This window comes from Hemibagrus wyckioides, linkage group LG09 (assembly GCF_019097595.1).
Source record: "Hemibagrus wyckioides isolate EC202008001 linkage group LG09, SWU_Hwy_1.0, whole genome shotgun sequence".
NCBI lineage: Eukaryota > Metazoa > Chordata > Actinopteri > Siluriformes > Bagridae > Hemibagrus > Hemibagrus wyckioides.
The window spans coordinates 7,160,847-7,184,509 of NC_080718.1; the positions used below are offsets into that span (position 1 = coordinate 7,160,847).

General features: G+C 46.0%; 1 protein-coding gene across 2 annotated transcripts; it reads left to right on the forward strand.

Moving 5' to 3' along the window:
• Positions 1–1,375: 1,375 nt before the first annotated feature.
• On the forward strand, positions 1,376–23,008 carry ahctf1 (AT hook containing transcription factor 1). 2 transcript variants are annotated; one of them, XM_058398949.1, is made up of 36 exons: positions 1,376–1,603; positions 4,205–4,330; positions 4,644–4,900; positions 4,987–5,167; positions 5,569–5,776; positions 5,904–6,020; positions 6,517–6,601; positions 6,696–6,846; positions 7,071–7,203; positions 7,490–7,686; positions 7,876–7,937; positions 8,023–8,151; positions 8,329–8,419; positions 8,551–8,640; positions 8,897–9,037; positions 9,474–9,578; positions 9,665–9,761; positions 9,867–9,990; positions 10,205–10,261; positions 10,564–10,710; positions 10,817–11,007; positions 11,108–11,252; positions 12,502–12,633; positions 15,539–15,686; positions 15,766–15,916; positions 16,281–16,385; positions 16,658–16,811; positions 16,989–17,210; positions 17,362–18,184; positions 18,280–18,370; positions 18,459–18,550; positions 18,636–18,889; positions 19,252–21,211; positions 21,311–21,402; positions 21,857–21,930; positions 22,023–23,008. In XM_058398949.1, exons 2-36 carry the CDS (start codon positions 4,210–4,212, stop codon positions 22,204–22,206), a joined length of 7,311 nt encoding a protein of 2,436 aa, XP_058254932.1. In that variant the 5' UTR covers positions 1,376–1,603; positions 4,205–4,209; the 3' UTR covers positions 22,207–23,008. The 2 variants fall into 2 exon arrangements, with proteins under 2 accessions (XP_058254932.1, XP_058254933.1); XM_058398950.1 differs by having other exon boundaries at positions 7,505–7,686.
• The last annotated feature ends 655 nt before the right edge of the window (positions 23,009–23,663 follow it).

Consider the following 23,663-nt stretch of genomic DNA (forward strand, 5'->3'; position numbering starts at 1 on the left):
GAGAGACGATACACACTCCACACTGAGAGACAATACACACTCCACACTGAGAGACAATACACACTCCACACTTAGATACAATACACACTCCACACTGAGAGACAATACACACTCCACACTGAGATACAATACACACTCCACACTGAGAGACAATACACACTCCACACTTAGATACAATACACACTCCACACTGAGAGACAATACACACTCCACACTGAGAGACAATACACACTCCACACTGAGATACAATACACACTCCACACTGAGATACAATACACACTCCACACTGAGATACAATACACACTCCACACTGAGAGACAATACACACTCCACACTGAGAGACAATACACACTCCACACTTAGATACAATACACACTCCACACTGAGATACAATACACACTCCACACTGAGATACAATACACACTCCACACTGAGAGACAATACACACTCCACACTGAGATACAATACACACTCTACAGGTAGATAATAAATGTTCTTTCTGTGATACCGTAGATGAATCTTTGATATATTTGTTCTTTGAGTGTGAGAAAACAAAAAGATTCTTAACTCTCCTAAAATGCCACCTCTTGGACCACCTCAATATATCTCACTTCTTTGGCATTAAAAACATATTTTTTTATTATGAGAATTCGGAAAATAAACCTCTTGAATTTGTAGTTAATTATTTTGTCTTAAATGCAAAATTCTTTATACATAAACAAAGAATTCGAAAGGAACAATTGAATTTCCCCCTTTTCATAATGGAAATGACTTCAATTTTTAAGTCTCTTAAACTAATTCAGTTTAATAAGAATAATAATAGACTTCTACATTTCTATGACACTGTTTTTAACTGAAGTAAAAATATTTCTTGCTACATCTTTCCCACTGTTTATATATCATAACTTTCCTCTCGTGTCTTTTAACTTTACTTGGACTGCCATATTATTTATAATTCTTTGTCCTTTGTCTTTGATTTGTTGTAATTAATGTTTTTTTGTTGTTGTTGTTGATGTTGTTATTGTTAAACTGTATTTAATGTGCTTTGTATTCTATGTTGTATTGTCTCAAGTTATTTCAATAAAAATAAATAAATAAATAAAAAATCCATACAGAAACGGCTCTACTGCCCCCTAGTGTCCACTACAGCTATTTCCAGCTATTTCCAGTCCATCTCACAGAGCTGCTGAAAAATAATAATCAAATAATTTCTCGTAGTGAAATTCCACATAATTCTACTTTACGTAGTTTACGCGTCGCAAAATACTAACAGAAAAAAACACTCCACGAGCATGCGCAATGCGCTGTTTGAGCTAGTTTGAACTGGCGCATGCGCGGTGGCAATGCGGCGCTATGGAGAGTACACATGCGCAGTCGTGACAGCAGTTTGGAAATAGCGCCTGTGTTGAAGTGCTAGTCGGCGGTTGCAGAGTTTGTTAGCTTTTCTTTTTTTTACTGCTAGTTGTAATTTTCTGTATTATTTATTTACAAACGTAAAAAGGTAACCCATTTATGGACCTGCGCGGATTATGACCAAGGAAAAACTGCACCAGAAGACGCATTTGATATATTCTACATTAATAAATCAGTCATCGTCACACAGGTAAATACGGTAGGCTAAGCGAATGCTAATGCTAACTGTTCAACTAAAATAAACTGAGTTTAAGATGACTGGCTAGCAGTTTATAATCTAAACGAAAAATTCTAACCTATATAGTACTGTATGTTGAGGATACCAGTCAAATAAATAAATACGACTGGAATTTAAAATGTTGTGTAGATGTTAGTTATTAGCCAAACTAGCTTAGCGTTAATGAAGCGGTGCATTAGCCTGCGCACGTGCAGCTGCTGGGTTTTTCCTTTATAGATTAATTCTGTCAACACGATTGAAAATAAACAACTAACAGGATCTTTGACCTGTTATTGTGATTGTTGTTCTTTCTGCAGTAACTCCTTGTTAAAAAGTGTTGTTGTATTAGCTGTGTGTGTGTGCGCGTGCGCGTTACGGAATCATTTCATGTCATGAAGCTTTTGTCATTTGGACCTCATATAACTGACAATTGATGCAGTAACACAGTGAAATAAAACTACACAGAACTGAGGGCTGAAGAATAAATGAACCTGTTCGTATAAAGTGTGTGATCAGACCGTACAATACACCCCATGACAGCTACACTATATTGCCAAAAGTATTCGCTCACCCATCCAAATAATCAGAATCAGGTGTTCCAATCACTTCCATGGCCACAGGTGTATAAAATCAAGCACCTAGGCATGCAGACTGTTTTTACAAACATTTGTGAAAGAATGGGTCGCTCTCAGGAGCTCAGTGAATTCCAGCGTGGAACTGTGATAGGATGCCACCTGTGCAACAAATCCAGTCGTGAAATTTCCTCGCTCCTAAATATTCCACAGTCAACTGTCAGCTGTATTATAAGAACGTGGAAGTGTTTGGGAACGACAGCAACTCAGCCACGAAGTGGTAGGCCACGTAAACTGACGGAGCGGGGTCAGCGGATGCTGAGGCCCATAGTGCGAAGAGGTCGCCAACTTTCTGCAGAGTCCATCGCTACAGACCTCCAAACTTCATGTGACCTTCAGATGAGCTGAAGAACAGTGCGCAGAGAGCTTCATGGAATGGGTTTCCATGGCCGAGCAGCTGCATCCAAGCCATACATCACCAAGTGCAATGCAAAGCGTCGGATGCAGTGGTGTAAAGCACGCCGCCACTGGACTCTAGAGCAGTGGAGATGCGTTCTCTGGAGGGACGAATCGCGCTTCTCCATCTGGCAATCTGATGGACGAGTCTGGGTTTGGCGGTTGCCAGGAGAACGGTACTTGTCTGACTGCATTGTGCCAAGTGTAAAGTTTGGTGGAGGGGGGATTATGGTGTGGGGTTGTTTTTCAGGAGCTGGGCTTGGCCCCTTAGTTCCAGTGAAAGGAACTCTGAATGCTTCAGCATACCAAGACATTTTGGACAATTCCATGCTCCCAACTTTGTGGGAACAGTTTGGAGCTGGCCCCTTCCTCTTCCAACATGACTGTGCACCAGTGACCAAAGCAAGGTCCATAAAGACATGGATGACAGAGTCTGGTGTGGATGAACTTGACTGGCCTGCACAGAGTCCTGACCTCAACCCCATAGAACACCTTTGGGATGAATTAGAGCGGAGACTGAGAGCCAGACCTTCTCGTCCAACATCAGTGTGTGACCTCACAAATGCGCTTCTGGAAGAATGGTCAAAAATTCCCATAAACACACTCCTAAACCTTGTGGACAGCCTTCCCAGAAGAGTTGAAGCTGTTATAGCTGCAAAGGGTGGACCGACGTCATATTGAACCCTATGGATTAGGAATGGGATGTCACTTAAGTTCATATGCGAGTCAAGGCAGGTGAGCGAATACTTTTGGCAATATAGTGTATATAAAATAGCGCCGCCTAGTGGCCAGTCTGTGCCTCTGAGCGCAAGTGATGGTGCTGGTGCATTGGAAACATGTAGACACATGACTTAAACAGTTTATAGCAGCATTAATATGGGATGTGCAGAAGATTTAAATGAAGTGATTTGAGTGTGTGTGTGTCAGTCCAGTCCAGTCCCCGGCTATTGAGGAGACTCGTAGCTTGAGAGAAGAAACTGATGAACAGTCTGGTTTTGAGGCCTGAATATTTCAGCACCTTTATTCAGACAGCAGGAGTACGTGTGTGTGTGTTGTGTTAACATTTAGCACAAAGCTGCATACAGGATTTACAATGGAGTTTAGAGTAAAGGTGTAAGAACGGAGTCTGAACAGATGAACGTGTCCAGACCAATCTACAGTTTACAGACCATGAAGATGTTTAACACAACAGGTCATACCAGTGAACACAGGACGTGTGTGTGAGACACCTGAGAGAGAAAGTACAAGACACTTTAGACTGAAGATACAGAGTCAATAAATAAAAGTAAAGAAGGATTGTAATATTTGCACTGGCAGTAATTTATACACCACATAAATGTCATCTTGTGTGAGCAGTCAAGCTGTTTTGTTTTTTTTAAAAAAAAAAAAACCTGTTAACATTCGCTTAATGATTGTTTTATTGAAGGCATTCAGAAATAACCGAACGCTGAAAAGGAACTTTTACAGTCACAGGAACATGAGGCCTTGAAGATGAACACTGTAACACTGATGTAATGTTAAGAAAATTTCTGTGTGTGTGTTCCAGGGAGGATGCGTGACCTGGCAGCTCAGGTGACCAGCGGTCTGCTGCATTTTCCTGCAGTGACGGTGGACGCTTTAGGAGAAGATGAAGTGACCCTGGACTCGGTGCTTCATGGAAAATTCACGGCAGGTCAGCGAGCTCACTCCTCCTGTCTCACTGCATGCACTTACTGTTCTTTACATCATGAGGTTTATCTTGTGTGACACACAGGAAGGTGTGTGTTTATTAGTCTATATCTCTGAAGTTAAGAAGTCTGAAGCAGGAGCAGGAACACTGCTGCTCTTTATGAGCCTCCCAGCAACACAACCCTGTTTGTAGTAACAGACCTGGACCTTAAATATCCTCATGTAGATCAAATTACCCATTATCAGCCCCATATATCATTATAACTTCCCTTGTACTGTGTGTTGGATTTGAGTGATGTCACTTCCCGTTTGTTCAGGTCGTAGCATGTTAGCATGGCTGGCGTGTGGGCCGCACTTGGAGGTGGTTCACGCGGCGACAGGCGAGCGTTTCTCTGCGTATCGTTTCAGCGGCGTGACGGATCACCTACAGCCCTGCGTGACGGCGGTGAGAGAGTTCAGCTGGCTGAAGCGCAGCGGGCTGCTCGTGGGTCTGCAGGAGGACGAGAGCAGCATGTTGTGTCTCTACGACCTGGGCATCTCCCGCGTCATTAAAGCTGTGGTCATTCCAAACAGGGTGCGACTTTTTCCCATCATTCTCAGCAGTGACCAGGAGGTAATCTGGTAGCTGGGTGTAATGACCTTCTCTCTTCCCCCAATCAGATCACTGCAGTGGAGCCTCTGGTGAGTTATGGAGGAGCGAGTACGAGTACGCAGCACCTGCACCAGAGCCTGCGCTGGCTTTTTGGAGTGGTTGCCGTGGTAACAGATGTTGGGCACGTCCTATTGGTGGATCTGTGTTTAGATGATTTCTCCTGCACTCAGACTGAACTGGAGGCCTCAGGTGAGATTGGCTTGACCACAACACCTCGTGGGTTTATTAAAGATGCTCTGAGGGTGAGTGGAGGCTTTCAGGGGATTTATACTGTGATGGAAATGTCAGTCACATTATATTAAATTCCAGATGTATTTTGATCAATTTTAATGATAAGAATGCAAAATGGTAAAAATAGTTGATAAAATAGGTTACTTAATGGACAAAATAAACTGGAGGATACAGATGAAATGTGTGTTCCTGCAATCTACCAAAAGTTCAGTGTTATGTCTGACATCAGTGTAGAATTCGCTGTAGACTTCGTTCCCCAGAATGCCACACATGGGTGTTTGTGTAACACTGAAACAGTTTTGGTGTTCCCATGACTCTGTATTGTGTTAATGTTAGCCTGGTGTTTATTTTTCTCTCAGATCTGGAGGTGGTGAATAAATGTCCGTCTGATATTCCGCGTCTGAGAGAGGGAGTCACTCAGCAAGGACGCCACCTCTGTCTCCAGCTGTGCAGTCCCACAGGGATAGGGGTTTCAGCTCTGCACTTCATCAGCCGCACCAATCAGCTCGCTGTGGGCTTCACCGACGGCTTCCTGCAGCTCTGGAACATGAAGACGCTCAAGAAAGAGTGAGTGTGATGCTGACGTAAACAACATGCTTCTATCTGAAATCTGCCATAATAGATAGTGAGCTTTGGGAAGCCGCCCAGGTGCGTGTGGGGCGCTTTTTCATCATGTCATCTCAATATCTCACAGGTATCACTCTCAGCTGGAAGGTGGCCGAGTCCCTGTGTATGCCTTCAACTTCCAGGAGCCGGAGAACGACCCGAGGAACTGCTGCTACCTCTGGGCCGTTCAGTCAGCACAGGATCTGTGAGTCTCACACACTTATCGTTTCTATAGTAACACCTTATTCACAAGGACATGTACAGCAGACACTTCACATGAACAGATTTAAAAGGTGATGTTTTCTGTAAGATTTATGTAACATAGTGACATTATTTCAGTGCTGTGTATCAGTCAGAGATAAAGCTGTAACTTAGAGTTTTCACACATCTTCAGGACAAAGGAGCGTTGTTTGATTTTGTCTTATTAACTCGACGAGGGAGAATGAAGAGAGTCTAGCGAGGAAACGACTGTTTATAGTTGCTGTAACAAGTGACAAGAGGAAGTAATGTTTTGTTGTGATGGCATGTAGCAGTTTGTGGCTAAAGTTGTGACCCGATTCTTTATTAGAATTTTATTTTTTAACTTTATAAAGGAATGAAACACTAGGTCATCTTGGGGTCAGTAACAGTAACTTGGCCTCATCACACGCACACAGTGAGTCTGAATGTTGGAGTGTTGTAACATGATGTGTGTGTTACAGTGAGGGTGATGTAGTCAGCCTCCACCTACTGCAGCTGGCGTTTGGGGAGAGGAAGTGCTCAGCATCAGGGAAAATAATCTATGAGGTAAACTGACAGCATCTCCAAATACACTGCACAGGACAGTTACAGGTGCTCTGTAATGTGTGTGTGTGTGTGTGTGTGTGTGTGTGTGTTATAGGGTCTGGAGTACTGTGAGGAGCGTTACAGTCAGGATCTGAGTGGTGGTGTGTTTCCTCTAAGAGCTCAGGCCACACACACTCGCCTGCTCAGCTCCCAGACCATTGAGAAGTTCCGCCATCATCCCGACAGAGAGGACAGTGTTAACGAAGGTCACTGCATTATCATCTCAGAAATACACGCACATTTTAAATTGTTCAGAAATAAGTGTGTGTTTATTCTGTTTATGTGGAAAACGTCTCACTGAAGGACAGTTACATACTCCTCAGAAAAGTGAAAATAATCTAAATAGCAATATTTTGTGTTAAATAACAAAACACACTGCAGTGTAATAGTGTAACTCGGGTATGAAGTTATACACTTTTTCTCACCGCAGTGGCGTCTCCTGATACGAGTGTGTTGGTGTTCAGCTGGCAGGTGAAGTCATATGGACAGGGTCAACCTTCCACCTTCATCGGAGTATTCGATATTAACAGATGGTATCACGCTCAGATGCCTGATTCACTGAGGTATGAGTATTTCCGTGGAGGATCAGACTATTTATTTAAGCATTATTGCATGAGTGCAGTCGTAGTGACGGTCAGCTCTGGGATTCGACTCTGGTCACGGTCAGGCCGTGTGTTTAATTCATTTTTGATCCATGGGCGGAATTAATTCCCTGCAGCTGAATGGAGCTGTGTCAGTTTTATTTTTATTGTAATCAGTCGTACTCCTGCAGTTTGCTTTGTAGGTGCTGTGATAAAATTATTGCTCACTTCATAACTTACAAACTGTCTGGACCTGAAAAACGTATAGAACATGTGTCCTCAGGGCGGGTGAGTCTCTGCAGAACTGTCCCTACCTGGCCGTGTGGTCTCTGGACTCTGTGGTGGAGGTGGCTCAGTCCTGCCCCCTGCTGGACATGGTGGTTCATGAGCGCAGTCTGAGCAGAGCTCTGCCCCACACCTGCCCCCCTCCAGAGCAGTTCTACAACCCTAACACATACAACTTTGGCAAGTACACACACAAACAAACAAGCCTCACCTTGTGTGAATTTCTTATCATAATGTACTGCTATACAATACCTTGTTCTTTAGAGGTGTTAAAGTCTCAGTCCCATGGATTCAAGGTCCTGTTCTTAGTTAATGTGCTTTTTAAAATGATGTGGAAGATGAAGTGTGTGTGTGTGTGTGTGTATGTAGATGCGAGCTGTCTGCTTAATGCTGGAATAGTCCACTTCACCTGCTCTGGCTATCAGAAAGAGGTCAGTCTATTGTTTATAATCAGCTCTTTATATGTCCTGGTATGAGTCCTTTACTAAGTGGTTCTAGTTCCGGTTCTGCTTTCAGACTCTGAGTTATCTGAAGAAAGCTGTGCTGAGTCTGAGTGACGGGATTTCTAACGGATTTTCCCAATGCCTGATGTCCGGCCTGCTGTCCTCTCGGCTCACGGACGTTCAGCCGTCCAGCCTGACTGAGGTAACTGTCACATGCCGGTTGAGCCTTTGCTGACCGTGTTCCCTGCTGACTGATGACGTCTGTACTGTCGCTCCTTAGAGAATGGTTTTTTTTTTTGTGTATGCTGTATGTAGAATGACGGCTAAACACTCTATAGCACTCTCTGTTTAAAATTCATTCAACTGTCTGGTCCTGCAGCAGGAGCAGCTGGACGCTGTATTAACCACAGCGGTGGAGACGAGCGCTTTGGGTCTGATCACCGGCTGCATTAGAAAGTGGACCAGCGAGGGTGAGCACCAGCTATTGCTTTTATTCTGAGATTAGTTCAGTTCAGCAGTGATTGTTTTTATTTTTTGCCGAATAAGCTTATTTTTGAGCTTAAATCTCTCTACAAATATATTTATCCCCTGTAACTTACAGAGCAGGCCGGATCTGCAGCAAACCTGCGCTACATCCTGGAGTGGGCCTGGGAGAAAGTGGTCAAAACCAAAGAGGAGCTTGATGGCATATGTAAGTGTACTCACAGCAGGAATAATCATCACACAGCATGGGTTAATTTACACACATCTTTCAGTTAGAGTTAAGTGATCTACTTGTTGGCTTCTTGTGACTTCAAGGTGATCAGCTCACTGTTCCATGTCCTATACACAGAATGTAGTTGTTGGTGCTGACATGTTCATTTCTTTAAAAATAATAAATCTAGTTTGTGGTGTATTGTAATATGATTAATATTACTCTCCTAACATGGGTGTGTGTCTGTGTTCAGGTGCTCCATTATTCGACAGCTCATCTAATTTTATTGATCCTCAAACGCTGCAGCTTCTCCAACACAGTCAGCGATTACTGAGTAACCTCTGTACCATCCTCCACTGCCTGCTGAATGAGGCTCAGGAGTTCACACAGAGAGGTGTCTCTCACACACACACACAAAATCATAAAATAATGAATAGATAAATACATTGTTATTTAATGAGCAGTGAGCACATGGATACATATCTGTCCTCATTAAATATACATTATAAAGATCTATGAATATGCATGTTTGGAACCGCCCCCTTGTCCCTTTATCAGTTTAAACAGAAATAAGGTGGAAAAAAAAAAAGTTTTTAAAAAAAAAAAAAAAAGAGAGAAATTTAGCTGTGATATTTGAGCATCTTGCTGTGGAGAGCAGGACCAGGTGAGGGTTCCTCAGCAAGCATTTCTGTTAATAGAGCTCTAATAAACTCTTTTTGTAGGGTTTAGTGTTCTCAAAACACACCTTCAGGACATCATTATTATTTTCTGAGCAGTTCTTGTTAGTGTATCTGATGTTTGTGTGATTAGTTGTGCTGATTGTGTTGTAGGATTATTAGGCCTGGTGAATAAGTGCATGGTGTCAAGTCTGATCTCCCAGTATGCTCAGGTGGTCCTGTGGTTCTGCCGCACTGGTCTCCTCCCCGAGAGCGCCGGTAAAAACCCCTCACCACCTGCACCTCTACTTTCATGAATTAATCTCCACCATCGTGTATACGAGAAGTTATTTTACATCTTGCAGATGATGACGTCCTGCAGATATCGAGGCCTTTTTACAGTTTTTCTGTGATAAAGAATTATTACATGGGTCAGAGGGAGGAGCTGCACAGACTGGCCAAGTGAGTCAACACGACATATTCACCATCTCATATTCACATTCATATCAGTTATAAATTCATAAGCAGCTGCTTGGTTTTAGCCTCCAGTAATCCCTCTTTCCTCAGGGATAAGTGGAACGCTGACTGTCTGATGATCGACGGACTGGTGGCCCAGTGTGGTGAGCGTCTCTCAGAGCTGTGGAAGAGAGACGAGGGTGGGACTGGGCAGTACCCACCACCTTCACTACACGTAATCATTTCCCTAATAATCAACACAACTGATCATTTACACCATTGTGTTTTATTTAAATAACTTCCCTCGTTAAGGAACTGTACATCCAAGTGAACATGCTGATTTTCTGAAGGAGGTTGTCTCTTATTTACTCCAGGAAATAAAATTACAGTAGGTATATGATGACTAACTGTTTTTCTCTCTTTTATTTATCTGATTTTTTTCCCTCCAGGCCCTGCTGGACTTGTACCTCCTGGAAAATGTTGAAGAATCTACCAAACATGCTATTGTATCCTTCCATGTCATGTTTCTAAATGAATTATCTTGTTTGAGTCACTATAATCACATAAATCATCATCAGAACTCCATAAAGGAGTTGTAGAGCTCTAAGAGGCTGGATAAAAGGAATGCAGAGATAATGGCATCATCTGAGATGTTGTAGAGCTTTAATTGAATGAAAGAGATTTATTTGATTAAATAAATAACGTAGAGTTATTTCATTGTAGAGAGTTAGTGAAGTCATATAGACGTGTACTTTTAGTTAGAATTCTGTTTAGTTTGTGGTTTTTGAATCTTAACCCTGATCTCCAGGTGATTTATCTGCTTCTGGATGTGATGTACTCTCTTCCTAATAAGAGTGGAGCTTCAGTGGAGTCTTTCCCCACGGCTTTCTCCATCCCCATGGGCTTAGTAAAGCTAGTACAGGGCCTCTGGTTACTGGATCACCATGACCACGAGGTATCATGCTGTTTACTTGCTGTTTACACTGTTTTCTTTTTTTCATGTAACATAATTGAATGTAATAATTGTACTCTCTCTCTCTCTCTCTCTCTCTCTCTCTCAGAACTCTCTGGACCTGCTCCTCCACCCATCGGTCTCTCCGTATGTGTGGGCATGGCAGCACACTCTGGTTCTGCAGGCTCTGATGATTCAGAACAAGCACAGCACAGCACTGCACTACCTGCACATGATGAAGCCCTCCATCACCTCCACCCCCCTCACTAAGCTGTGTGTGTCTGTACTGCTGCACAACAGGTACACACACACACACTTCATCAAGCTGTGTGTCCGGGACTGTGAATGAGCTCTCATGCAGCAAATCTTGTGTGTTCACTGACCCAAACTGTGTGTGTAGGTGTTTAGTGGAGGCGTGGACCTTGTTGAGGCAGCAGGTTAATAAACTCAGTATGGACGAGCTGCTCAGGTTTTTCTATGAGACGTGTCAGGAGCTGGGATTAATGAAGGAGCTCCTCAAGCTACCTCTCCGACCCTCTGAACAGGTGGGTGTGCGTGCGTGCGTGTGCGTGCGTGCGTGTGGGTGCGTGCGTGCGGGGGTGCGTGCGTGTGCGTGCGTGCGTGCGTGCGGGTGCGTGCGTGCGTGCGGGTGGGTGCGTGCGGGTGGGTGGGTGCGTGCGGGTGGGTGGGTGCGTGCGTGCGGGTGCGTGCGGGGGTGCATGTGGGTGCGTGTGTGTGGGTGCGTGCGTGTGTGTTTGCGGGGGTGTGTGCATGCGTGCGTGTTGCGTGGGTGGGTGGGTGGGTGAGTGTGTTTCTGCGGGGGGGTGTGGGTGTGCGTGTGGGTGGGTGGGTGCGTGCGTGTTTGTGGGTGCGTGTGTGCATGCGGGTGTGTGCGTGTGTGGGTGCGTGCGTGTGTGGGTGCGTGCGTGTGTGTTTGCGGGGGTGTGTGCGGGTGTGTGGGTGCGTGTGGGTGCGTGCGTGTGGGTGCGTGCGTGTGGGTGCGTGCGTGTGGGTGCGTGTGTGGGTGCGTGCGTGCGGGTGCGTGCGTGCGGGTGCGTGCGTGCGGGTGCGTGCGTGTGGGTGCGTGCGTGTTTGTGGGTGCGTGCGTGTTTGTGGGTGCGTGCGTGTTTGTGGGTGCGTGCGGGTGCGTGTGTGTGTGCGGGTGCGTGTGTGTTTGTGGGTGCGTGTGTGCATGCGGGTGCGTGTGTGTTTGTGGGTGCGTGTGTGCATGCGGGGGTGTGTGGGTGGGTGCGTGCGTGTGTGTTTGCGGGGGTGTGTGCGTGTGGGTGGGTGCGTGTGTGTGTGTTTGGGGGGGGGTGGGCGTGTGGGTGGGTGCGTGTGGGTGGGTGCGTGCGTGTGTGTTTGCGGGGGTGTGTGCGTGTGGGTGTGGGTGCGTGCGTGTGTGTTTGTGGGTGCGTGTGTGCATGCGGGGGTGTGTGGGTGTGTGGGTGCGTGCGTGTGTGTTTGCGGGGGTGTGGGTGTGTGGGTGGGTGCGTGTGTGTGTGCGTGTGGGTGGGTGCGTGCGTGTGTGTTTGCGGGGGTGTGTGCGTGTGGGTGGGTGTGTGTGTTTGCGGGTGTGCGTGCGGGTGGGTGCGTGCGTGTGTGTTGGTGCGTGCGTGTGTGTGTGTTTGCGGGGGTGCGTGTGTGTTTGCGGGGGTGCGTGTGTGTGTGCATGTGTTTCTGTTCTATCCATCAATGTCTGACTGTTTCTAAATATTTTAGAAAGTGGCACAAGTAGACAGACACCATCAATCACCTCTGTGTGTGTGTGTGTGTGTGTGTGTGTGTGTATAGGAGTGTTTACAGCGCTTCCTGCAGGAAACAGGAGGGTTTCAGAACAGAGAGCTCCTCATGGTTCACCATCTCCAGCAGGCCAACTATGTTCCTGCACTGCAGATCAATCACATGCTGAAGATGAACCTGGCTGTGAGTGGCACTGACTCACTCACTCACTCACTCTCTCTCTCCTCCCTCACTCCTCCCTCTCTCCTCCCTCACTCACTCTCTCTCTCCTCCCTCACTCACTCTCTCTCTCCTCCCTCACTCCTCACTCTCTCCTCCCTCACTCACTCTCTCTCTCCTCCCTCACTCACTCACTCACGACTCCTTCCCCTCCCACCTCTCCTCCTCTCTCCCTCACTCCCTCCCACTCCTCTCTCACCTTACCTCCCCCTCCCTCCCTCTCCTCACTCCTTGATGGTGGTCACTCCACTCCTCCTCACTCCACTTTGGTCCTGAAGGTGAAAGTGAGTGTAGGGGTGAGTAATTGGTGGTCCCACTCCTGTGCTCCTCCAGGTGTAGTGGCCACTAGTCTTGAGTGGTGAGTGGTGAGTAGATCACTGACAGTGTGGTAGTCAGGCCAGGCTCCGAGTGTGTGATTATTGACCAATGTGCTGAAGTGGTGGTGGAGGTGTGAGTTGAGTGTGAGTATTGGTGGGATGAGTGGGTGTGGTGTGGTGGTCAGTAGGTGGTGAGTGTGGTGGGTGAGGTGCCAAGGTGAGTGAGTGAGTGTCAGTGGTGGTGAAGGTGGTGTGGTCCACCTGGTGTGAGTGGGTGTGGGGTGGTGGTGGGTGTTGGGTGGTGGTGGTGGGTGGTGCGGTGCGAGATGGTGGTGGTGGAGTGGTGGTGTGAGTGGAGCCAGGTGGTGGTGGTGGTGGTGAAGGTGAGTGGTGGTGAGGTGAGTGAGTATTAGTGGTGGTGGTGGTGAGTGGGTGTGGTGTGGTGACGGGTAGTGGACGAGTGGGTGGTGGATGGTGGTGAGTGCGTCGTGAGTGGTGAGTATTGAGTGAGGTGCGGTGGTGCGATGGTGGTCGGTGGTGAGTGGTGGTGGTGGTGGGTGAGTGAGGTGGTGGTGAGTGGGTGGCTGGGTGAGTGAGGTGGGTGGTGGTGTGCGGTGAGTGAGTGGTTGTGTGGTGGTGGTGTGGTGAGGGTGAGTATTGACCAGGTGGTGGTGTGGTGAGTGGTGAGTGTGGTGGTGGTGGTGGTGGTAGTGGTGGTGGGTGGTAGGTGGTGAGTGTGGTGAGTGGTGGTGACAGGTGGTGGTGGTGAGTGGGTATGGTGGTGGTGGTGGTGGTGGTGGTGGGTGTGGTGAAGGTGTGGTAGTGGAGGTAATGAGATGGTAATGAGTGTGTGTGAGAGTGAGTGGTGTGTGTGGTGGAGTGGTGGGGTGTGTTGGTGGTCAGTGAATGTGAGTGTGAGGTGAGTGAGTGGGTAGTGGATGTGTAGTGTGTGTGGTGGTAGTAGGTAGGTTAGTGGTGGTCGTGGATGTGTGAGTGAGTGGTGTAGTGGTGAGTGAGTGGTGGTTGAGTAAATGGTGAGTGTCCAGTGACTGTGGTGGTGGTGAGGTGTGGTGAGTGGTGAGTGAGTGAGTGATGGTGGTGAGTGTGGTGTGTGGTGTGGTGGAGTAGGTGTTGGTGTGGTGGTGTGTGGTGAGGTGGTGGTGGTGTGGTGAGTGGTGGGGTGTGGTGGTGAGTGCCACAGGTGTGGTGGTGGTGGTGGTGGTGACGGTACGTGTGTTGGTGGATTGTGGTGGTGTCTGGTGGTGGTGGTGTTAGTGGTGTATTGTGGTAGGGCGAGATGGTGGGTGGTGGTGTGTGGTGGTGGTGTGGTGGTGAGTGGTGCGTAGTGGTGGTGACGTGGTGGTGTGGGTGGTGAGTGAGTGGGTGGTGTGGTGGTGGGTGACGGTGGTGTGTGGTGGGTGAGTGGTGGTGGTGGTGTCAGTGAGCTGGTGGTGACGAGTGGTGGTGAGGTGGTGGTGGCGAGGTGGTGTGTAGTGGTGAGTTGAAAATGGTGGTGGGTGAGTGGCCAGTGGTGGTGAGTGGTAGTGTGGTGGGTGGTGAGTGAGTGGCGTGACAGTGGTAGGTGGTGGTAGTAGTAGTGGTCATGGGTGAGTGGTGTGTGGGCTAGTAGTGGTGGTGTGATGGTGAGTAGAGTGAAAGGCCTCTCTCACTCCTCTCTCTCCTCCCCTCCTCCTCTCTCCTCCCCTCACTCCCACCCTCACTCTCTCTCCTCCCTCACTCCCTCCTCTCTCCTCCCTCCTCCCAGTGGTGGGTAGGTGAGTGTGTCCTCTCTCCTCCCTCACTCACACTCACTCTCTCTCCTCCCTCACTCACACTCACTCTCTTTCTCCTCCCTCACTCACACTCACTCTCTCCTCCCTCACTCACTCTCTCTCCTCCCTCACTCACTCTCTCTCCTCCCTCACTCACTCTCTCCTCCCTCACTCACTCTCTCCTCCCTCACTCACACTCCCTCACTCACTCACTCACTCACTCACTCTCTACTCTCTTTCTCCTCCCTCACTCACACTCACTCTCTCCTCACTCACTCACTCACTCACTCTCTACTCTCTTTCTCCTCCCTCACTCATACTCACTCTCTCCTCACTCACCCATTCACTCACACACTCCTCACTTTATCTAATAGTCATCAGTTAAAGTCATCAGAATCATTTTCAGTAATCATCAGCACAAGTCATGAAATCATCATTAACTAATCTGTTAATAAGCAGAAATGTTTAATAATCATGGATAATTGACATTAGTCAGTATTAATGATGATGGATAATGTGAGTTAATAATTAGAAATAATGTTCTAAATAAATGATCAGTGTTTATCATCTTTACAAACTCTCAATTGTTCATCTATTTCATGATTATTTTTTATTAAAATAGAAATTTGAATTTGTTTGATTTGTTTTCGATTTCTTTCCCATGGTTTCAGAATTTTAATGACACAAACCTCTCATGGTCCACAATGGTAGGGTTTCTGTGTGATTTTGTGTCAGAGGTTTAAGTAATTCTGAAGTAAACTGACCTGCTGTGTTCTCCAGGGTGATCGAGATCCGAAGATGAAGGAGAGATCCAACACTAGAAACTCCATCATGAATCAGTATGGGAAGGTGTTGCCACGTGCTCAGAGGAAGCTGGCCCTCGAACGGGCAAAACCTTATCAGCACCCGTCCACCATCCTCAGAGAGGGTACACACACTTCACTTCATTCTCTCATCAGTGTTACACTGGGGTAGAAATTTATTATCAGCTTTACTTCCTGTTCCAGTTACCAGGCCTCAGCCGTTATCCACTGTGGCCAAGCGCTCCACTAACGAGAACGTCCTGAGCAGAGCGGCGTTTATTAAAAACGTTCTCACAAAGATTGAGGAGGTGTGGATTGGGAAGGACACTACACCTGAACCCTCCCCTCTCAAGAGGTGTGTGTAACTTGTTTTCAAACAAACATATGAATTTAAAGCTCTGTAAAACTTGCAGTGAATTCCTCACACCACTTTCTTAACTTCTTATCTTCGCAGTTTTATTAATGTTAAAAAAAAAAAAAGAAAGAAAGAAAAAACAATCATAACTTTTGTCATAACTTTAGTTTGTAGCTGTTGCAACATGCCCAGAAACCAGTCACTTTGTACTGTGAAGATGGAGTTAAAATTTCTTTGACGAATCAACAGCAGCCAGCGTGACAAGCTCCACCCATATGGCTCTAGTTTTAGGAATGTGTCTAAATTTGGGTTTTTTTGTTTTTTTTAAGTCTAATATTTTGTACTATCATGTTTTCTTTTTCAGCCCAAATGTCCATGATCTGGTGTCCAGTCCAAATCCCCCAACCTTAAATGTCTCTGAGGCCTTTGTAGGAACACCGATTAATATGCTGACTAAAAGGATCTCCAGGTAAACTGACCACTTCCCCTCTTTCTTTCTCTTCTCTCTCGATCACATGTCCTTGGAATCAGTACAGAATGTGATCATGCTTGAGGTGGAGTGAAGGCTCCTAGTGTACTGCTGTGTAACAGGCATGAAGATAAACAGGTTTTTAAATGTAATTATTATATTATAAACACGACGTTGAAAGACGTTGTTCCTGATCTTTTCCCTCACTGGATAATGATGATTTAACTGTCCTGTAGTAAAGTTGTTCTAAAATAAATGTGAAATCTTTTTAGGCTCCTGGACCTGGCAGTGCAGCCTTCGTCCCACACGTCTCCAGAACCGTCTCACTCTCAGACTCCGTCCAGATCCATCAGTTCCTGGACTGCACCTAAACACATCAGCAGAGCTCCTGAGCTCAGTCTCTTACACACTCCACAAGTGGTCAAGGTGAAGAAGCCTGCATACGTTCCATACACACACTCTCTGTATATATACACACACACACTGTATACACACGTGCTCCATGCAGACACCACTCTAATTTAACAGATGAACAGTTAGATGTTCTATCTTTCCATCTAATTTCACCTTTCTATCTAATTTCTTCTTTCCAATCTGACACAGAGAGCTCGAGCTTTAGCTGCATCTGGTCCGGTCTTCTCCTCCTTCACCCCTCAGTCCATCCTAAGGAGCAGTCTCCGCCCCACTCCTATAGCCACGCCCACCGCTTCGCCTGCACGATCGGCCACACCCCCCTTGCGTCCCAAAGAGAGTCGCATTACTTTCATGGAGGAAATTCAATCTCCAGATCAGCCTAAGAGCTCCTCTCTGCACTGGAGCAACGGGGTAAAAAACACACCTCATGGCTAGATATGCAGATACACACACGCTCTAGTACACACTGGTCATGTGATGTTTACAGATAAACTGGGCTACAGACTAAATCATTTAATATTAAATGGAAAACTTGGAAAGTTTTGTTTTTTTTCTACTTTAGCTCACTGCAACTGATGAAGTTAGTGAGCTGAAATGCCCACCCCTGCCACCAGAGGGCGGAGTTGAGGGATGGAGTGAACATTCCGGTGAAGAAGAAGAGGATATGAAAGAACCCAGTGTAGCACTCCTGCCTTCACTGAAACAGAAAGAGAACCGTGAGTCAGAAGAACTGAAGCAGGTCTTACCCACACTGGAGTGCAGGCCCAGTCTGGGACACGAGACAAGCGCACTCTCTGTCCAGTCAGATTCCACACTGGAATTCCACGATGCTCTTTGTCCAGCTGATGTGATGAGGCCTGCATCTAGGCTGGATGAAGATGATGAAGTCATCGTCAGGCATCCAGAGTCAAACAATGCCACCAGTGCTGAAGAGCCAATTGTGTATCGGGAAATGGAAAATGATGAGAAAGTTTCGAAATTTGAGAGACAGCAGGAGTCAAAAGAAGAAGAACGGTCAAAAGATGGCACTGATAAATGGATGGAGGAATCTACAGGAGGAAGAGAAGTGCAACCAGTTGTTCCAGGCACTTCACTAGAGGAGTCAGATCAGGACGATTCAATGCATCATGAGATTTTGGTACCACGTGAATCAATCAGAACCTCTGGAGAGTCTGAGAAGATGAGCAGAGAGGAGGAGATCAAGGACACCGGTGTTGATGTCACTGTGGAGGAGCCAATCAGCGCGAGTCCCAAAGACTCGGAGTCACGTGACTCAGCTGAACACTCAGTGCTTGATAATGAGCCAATCACTGAGCTTCCTGCTTTTAGAAGTGAAGCTGTTAACGAAGAGCGGAAAGATAAACTCGAAGCCATGGAGACATCAGGTGAGAATTCTTAAAAGTGGGCGGAGTCAGACTCGTCTTTAACGACTTGTACTTTTATGTATGCATGAGATTAATAAGAATTTTTTTGTTTTCAGACCTGGATGAGTATGTGGAGCGACAGTTATTCTGTGATCTGTCTCCTCCACACTCCCACGCAGACAGTAAAGAGATTTTAATATCCAGAAGGTGTTACTAATCATCTAATCAGCCCATTTTATTTTTCTTGTCTTTTTCCTATTGTATTTATTTATTAATCAACTTGTTTATTTTGCAGTGATCCATGTGGAGATGATAAAGATCTCGGAGCTGAGGATGATTCACAGAAATCTGTCACTTCATCTGAAGCTGCGACTTCTGGGTCACATTGTGAGCTTTTCTTTACCCTTTATTATTAAACTATACCGTATGTAGATACATGCATATTTAATATAAAAGCTGTGTGTTCTCTTAGCTGTGGTCAGCCTGAACGACACCGAGGAACTCTCCAGCACTGAGGAGGAGGAGATTGGGGAGGGTGAGGAGGAGGATGCAGAAGCTGAAGATAAGGAGGAGGAAGACTCTGGCAGTGAGGTGGAAATTATAGAGGAAGTTAAAGGAAATGGGACGCAGCAGCACCTTTACCTGCAGGACCTCCAAACTGAAGATCAGTTCCTCCAGGAGCAGGCAGCAGCTGTGCTGAGCCTCGTCACTGACCCACAGCTGAAGGTCAGACCTCTGTCCTTTTACCACAAAGTGTTCAACTGGTTCAGCTCTGAGGAATACACTCTTCATTATTTCTGTTTAATTTCATTCTTTTCTCTTTGATGAATGGTTTATTACATATTAAATTAATTGTTCTATTTATATTAAACATTTTTTCTGATATTTTAGTTTCTAAGGTTTTTTTTGTAAGTTTTTGTATACAAGGTGTTTTATTTAGTTTTTTTTTACTTAACTTTTATTTGTTCATGTCTCTGTTGGCTGAAGGTCTGACTTCATCTGTGTCTCACTTGATCTTTTCTCTTGCTATTCTGCTGACTGTAACTGTGATCTGTGTGTGTGTGTGTGCGCGCGCTTGGGCTGAGCAGGTGATGGATGGCTGTGAGGAAGAGGAAGGTCAGGTGGTGGTGGTTGGCCTGAGACCTGCAAGCCTGAATGATGAAGGTGATGTGTGCTACACCGAGCTGAAGCCCTCCACTACCCTCCTGGTTCCTATCGAGCTGGCTGCTGAACATCAGGAGCTTCTGCACGGCTCTGAGCTGCCAGAGGTCACACTTCCTGCCGACTCCAATAACTTTTCCCTCATGCTGGAGGCAGATGATGAAGAACCAGCAGCTTTAGAAATGGATCCTGAGAACATCTTTGCTCTAAAAGGGAAGACGGAGCATGCTGGAGATGCTGAAGAAGAACCAAATGGTAACAGGGATGATGTTAATGCGGAGCATGCTGTTCTAGAACCTGAGGAAATGTTTCAAGTGGAGGAGTCGCTTTCAGAAACAGTTGTGCCAGATGTTGTGGAACCTACTAAACCATCACAGAAGCTTGAGATGGGACAGGAAATGAGTGAATCTGAACCAAACACAGAAGATCAACCTGATGAACCAGCTGAGGAACCTCAGACAAAATCAGAGTCAGAAGCAGTGGCAACATCTGAACCACTTATAGAAGATGAATCTGATGAACCAGCAGCTCAAGCAGAGCAGACAGAAGAGAAAGGGCCAGATCCTGACCATGCATATGAAGCCCAAACAGCTGAGGAATCTAAGGAGAAACCAGTGGAACCTGCAGAGGGGTCTGTGGAGGAACCTGTGAAGCAACATGTGACTGAAGAGACTCTAGATGAAACTGACGTTTGTGTCGACAGTCAGCTTGAAGATTCTGACTCAGCCGGGGTCATGGACGATGGTTTGACCGTTAATGAGAAAATGCCTGCTGAAGAGAGTGTTATAGAGGCGAGTGACACGGTTCCTGTAGCTGACAAGTACGTTTCTGATTCCTTTAAAGCTGAGCAGAAAGATGCTAAGCTTAAGGAAGCTATAGAAGCCACAGCTGAACTGAAGGAAGTCCAACGAAGCCCAGCAAGAAGAGGAAGGAAGACCGTTACGTTCCCAGTAACCATGATGGAATCTGAGAAAGCTGAGAAAGAGGATCCAAGTGAATCGAAAGTGCCTTCCACACCAAGACGTGTAACAAGGAGCAGCAAGCAGTTGCTGGAGCCTGAAGTTCTCATCACACCAAGAAGAAGCACAAGAAAAACAGATTCTGAAGTCATGGTGGAGGAGATGCCTTCAACAAAAGAAACTCCTCCACGCAAGACTCCACAGAAAGCTACACCCAGGAGAGGATCTCGCAAAACAAAGATCTCGAGTTCAAATGATGATGAAGTCCAGAAAATGGAGGAAACTTCAGTTGTTGAACATCAGAGTGCAAGAAAGACTAGAAAAGTGGCAACAATCGGAGTCCCAGAGCCCATCCCTGAGGAAAATCAAGCTAACACTAATGCTAGTCCTAGTAGAGTGACTCGCCAGTCAAGCAGGAGGCTGAGCTTAACACTGGAGAACTTCCACATGGTTTCAGATGTCCAGAACACGACTTTAGTCACACCACCGAGGAGCAGAAGAAAAACCAGAGGCATTACGGAGGAAAAAACGAGCAACGAGACGTACGTATTGGATGGCGCACAACTTCAGAACGTTTCCAGACGACTGACGAGGAGCCGGCACTGGACCGATGGAGAGGAACTTGAGAAACCGGAGAACATGGAATCCACTAATCTGCTGGAGAATGCTTTGATGGAGAGGCTGAATGATGAACAAGCAAAAGAGAGTGAAGTGGTAACGGAGATAGTGCGCGCCAAACGGAGGACCAGATCTGTAGCTCTATCTGTGGAACCTGAGGAGCAGAGCGCTGAAGCTCTGGAGTCTGTGCTTTCTACTGAACAGCAGAAGAAACCCGCTCCATCTGTTAGAAGAACGCGAGGCAGCAGAGTGCCAGAAGCTGAGACCTCACCTGTCCGTGATGCTCCATCTGGAGCTCAGAGAGCAAGAGGTGAGTGTGCTCCGTCTCTCAGGCTTCATAACTACATGCTGAAATCTCAGGCAGCTTCAGGTCACATGTTTATAACGGGAATGTGTTTTTCTGCTACAGGAAAGAAAAAAGAGCTGTCTGTAAATGATATCGTTCTGTCTCCTCCATCGGCTCGAACCAGACGAGCCTCCTCTGTCGCTGGCCACCTCGAGGTGAGAAGCTCACCACACACGTCTTCTGTTTATTTGCCTCTATCAGCACACCCCCTTGTGTTTTATTGCCCTTACACCACAGAAATGTACAAACTGTTACTATTTTACCTGTACAGCTTTACCTCTGACCAATAACAAGCACTGACCCTGGAGACCCCTTACAGAACAAAACATCAGTATCTTTAGTTACACTTTTTTGATTTATCTGTGTATGTGGAGTGTGTGCTGTACACGTCCCTGTCAATGAGCGGTTACTATAGAAACGGCAACGCGTCAGAGCAAGCACATTAATATAAACCTGCCGTCACAGCCGCTGTAATAGAAAATTAATCAACACCCGAGTTACAGAAGTGAGTGATGATCACTCTTTTAAAGCTAGCTGTGTGTAACGGGCTCCATGTTTAGCCAACTGTGTGATGAAAGCTAAACTCTCTTCCTGTTTTCTGACCTGAAGGAAAAGGTTTTATCGGACGATGCTGCAGTGGATGCTGAAGCGGAGGTTAAAACGAGGAAGAAGAGAACGACCAGGTAAATCGTTCAGTAAATCCAGCATCCTTCAGCGCTCCTGTCAGATTAACTACTTTATTAAACTCCAACTGATTATCTCTCCTCTTGAACAGAGCGAGAGTGGAGCCTGACCCGGTGAAGGTGGACCTCCTGTCTCCGCTAGCGAGTCCTGCAGAACCGCTCCTGCGGAAGAAGCCGGACGATCGAGAAGCCGCCACCCCGAAGATGAATCTGCGCCGCAGACGGATGATGGAGGCCATTTTCCCCAAACCAGTCACACGCAGGAAGAAACTTTAACCCTGATCACACCACCACCTCCACCACCGTCTTCATCTTCACCAGAGATTTATTTTCTTCTCACGCTTCACCCGTTTCCCTCACAGCCGGATTTCTGCCAGGACTTTCTGCTGCCTGCTGTTTTCTAATTAAGCAAATGATTTTTGACGTGAATAAATAGTGCTCTGATTTGGGAGGTTTAATTTTATATGAAATAAATAAATAAACGAATGACTGAGATTTCTAGAACAATGCAATGAGGGAAGCAAAAGGATTCAGAAGTCTTACGTTTTTAAAAACGTGCATTTCTACAAATGTAAATAGTCTTTTAGGGATGTTCTAAATAAAATTTGATACCTGTGAATGAGTTTGGTACTCGTTATTTTTTTGTAGTGCGCACCACACTCGAGTGAGTCTCTCCTTTTGTCTGGTCATGCAATAAGTCACTTTGTTTACTGCAGCGTTCAGTATCATGATGATTAAACTCTCCCGAGCTGCCCGGCGGAGTGGACAGAGATAATTGGCCCTATTACATGGCTTCCTGAGGACTTCTTGCGGCCACCTGATGTCCAAACTGAGCTTCCACTACTTTATTTTTTTGTGTTTTCAGTGTTTGTATTTCTCTTGAGCTCTCTGAATAATGATGCTGTGAATATTCACTTCTATAACTCTCTTCTTTCCCTTATCTGCAGTAATGCGTGCTCTTTAGCTGTGTTTTTATGCTCACGTGTCACTTCCTGTTCCACTTTTCAGTCTTCTGGTTTTGAAATTTTATATTTTAGATTTATATAAGGCGATGCTCTATATATTTTATGCCAAAATTAAAGGATCTGTAAACTGTATTTTTGTTTGTTTGTAAATCATTCTCTGATCTTTAGGCTTGATTAAATAAATCAGCTGCATGGTTTTATTTGTCTTTTTGTATAATTGATCAGGACTGAATCATTTGTTGTTGCAGCACTGTGCCTCATTTATACAGTGAATAGAAATTAAATCTTCCTCCTGCAGAAGTCCTGGCTTGGTCCTGGCTTGGTCCTGGCTTGGTCCTGGCTTGGTCCTGGCTTGGATTTGTACATTTCCAGGAAACGTTTTTTTCTGCTCAGGCTGGTGCTGAATCTTGAAGTATCCCACCATGTTGGTGAGACCAGAGAACCCTGAGAAATCTCACATGAATCTGTAGGTCACTCTACAAGTGTAAATTTACTGACTGTGCACAAAAGTGTCTTCCTGCAGAAAGTATTGGCACCCCTCCACACAAGTCCCTCAGTGTAAAAGGCACTGCAGCGCTCACACTGGTGTGCATTATTTATTCATGAGAGAGAGAAAGTGATCAGCGCTCCTGCCTCATGTTACACTCTTGTGTGTTTTCCTCACTAATCTGAAGTGACATGGCTGAAAAAGACTGCGTGAAAGTGGCCGTGCGAGTCCGACCCTTCAACAAGGTCAGCTGTTCTTAAAAGGTTTAGTTTTGAAGATGT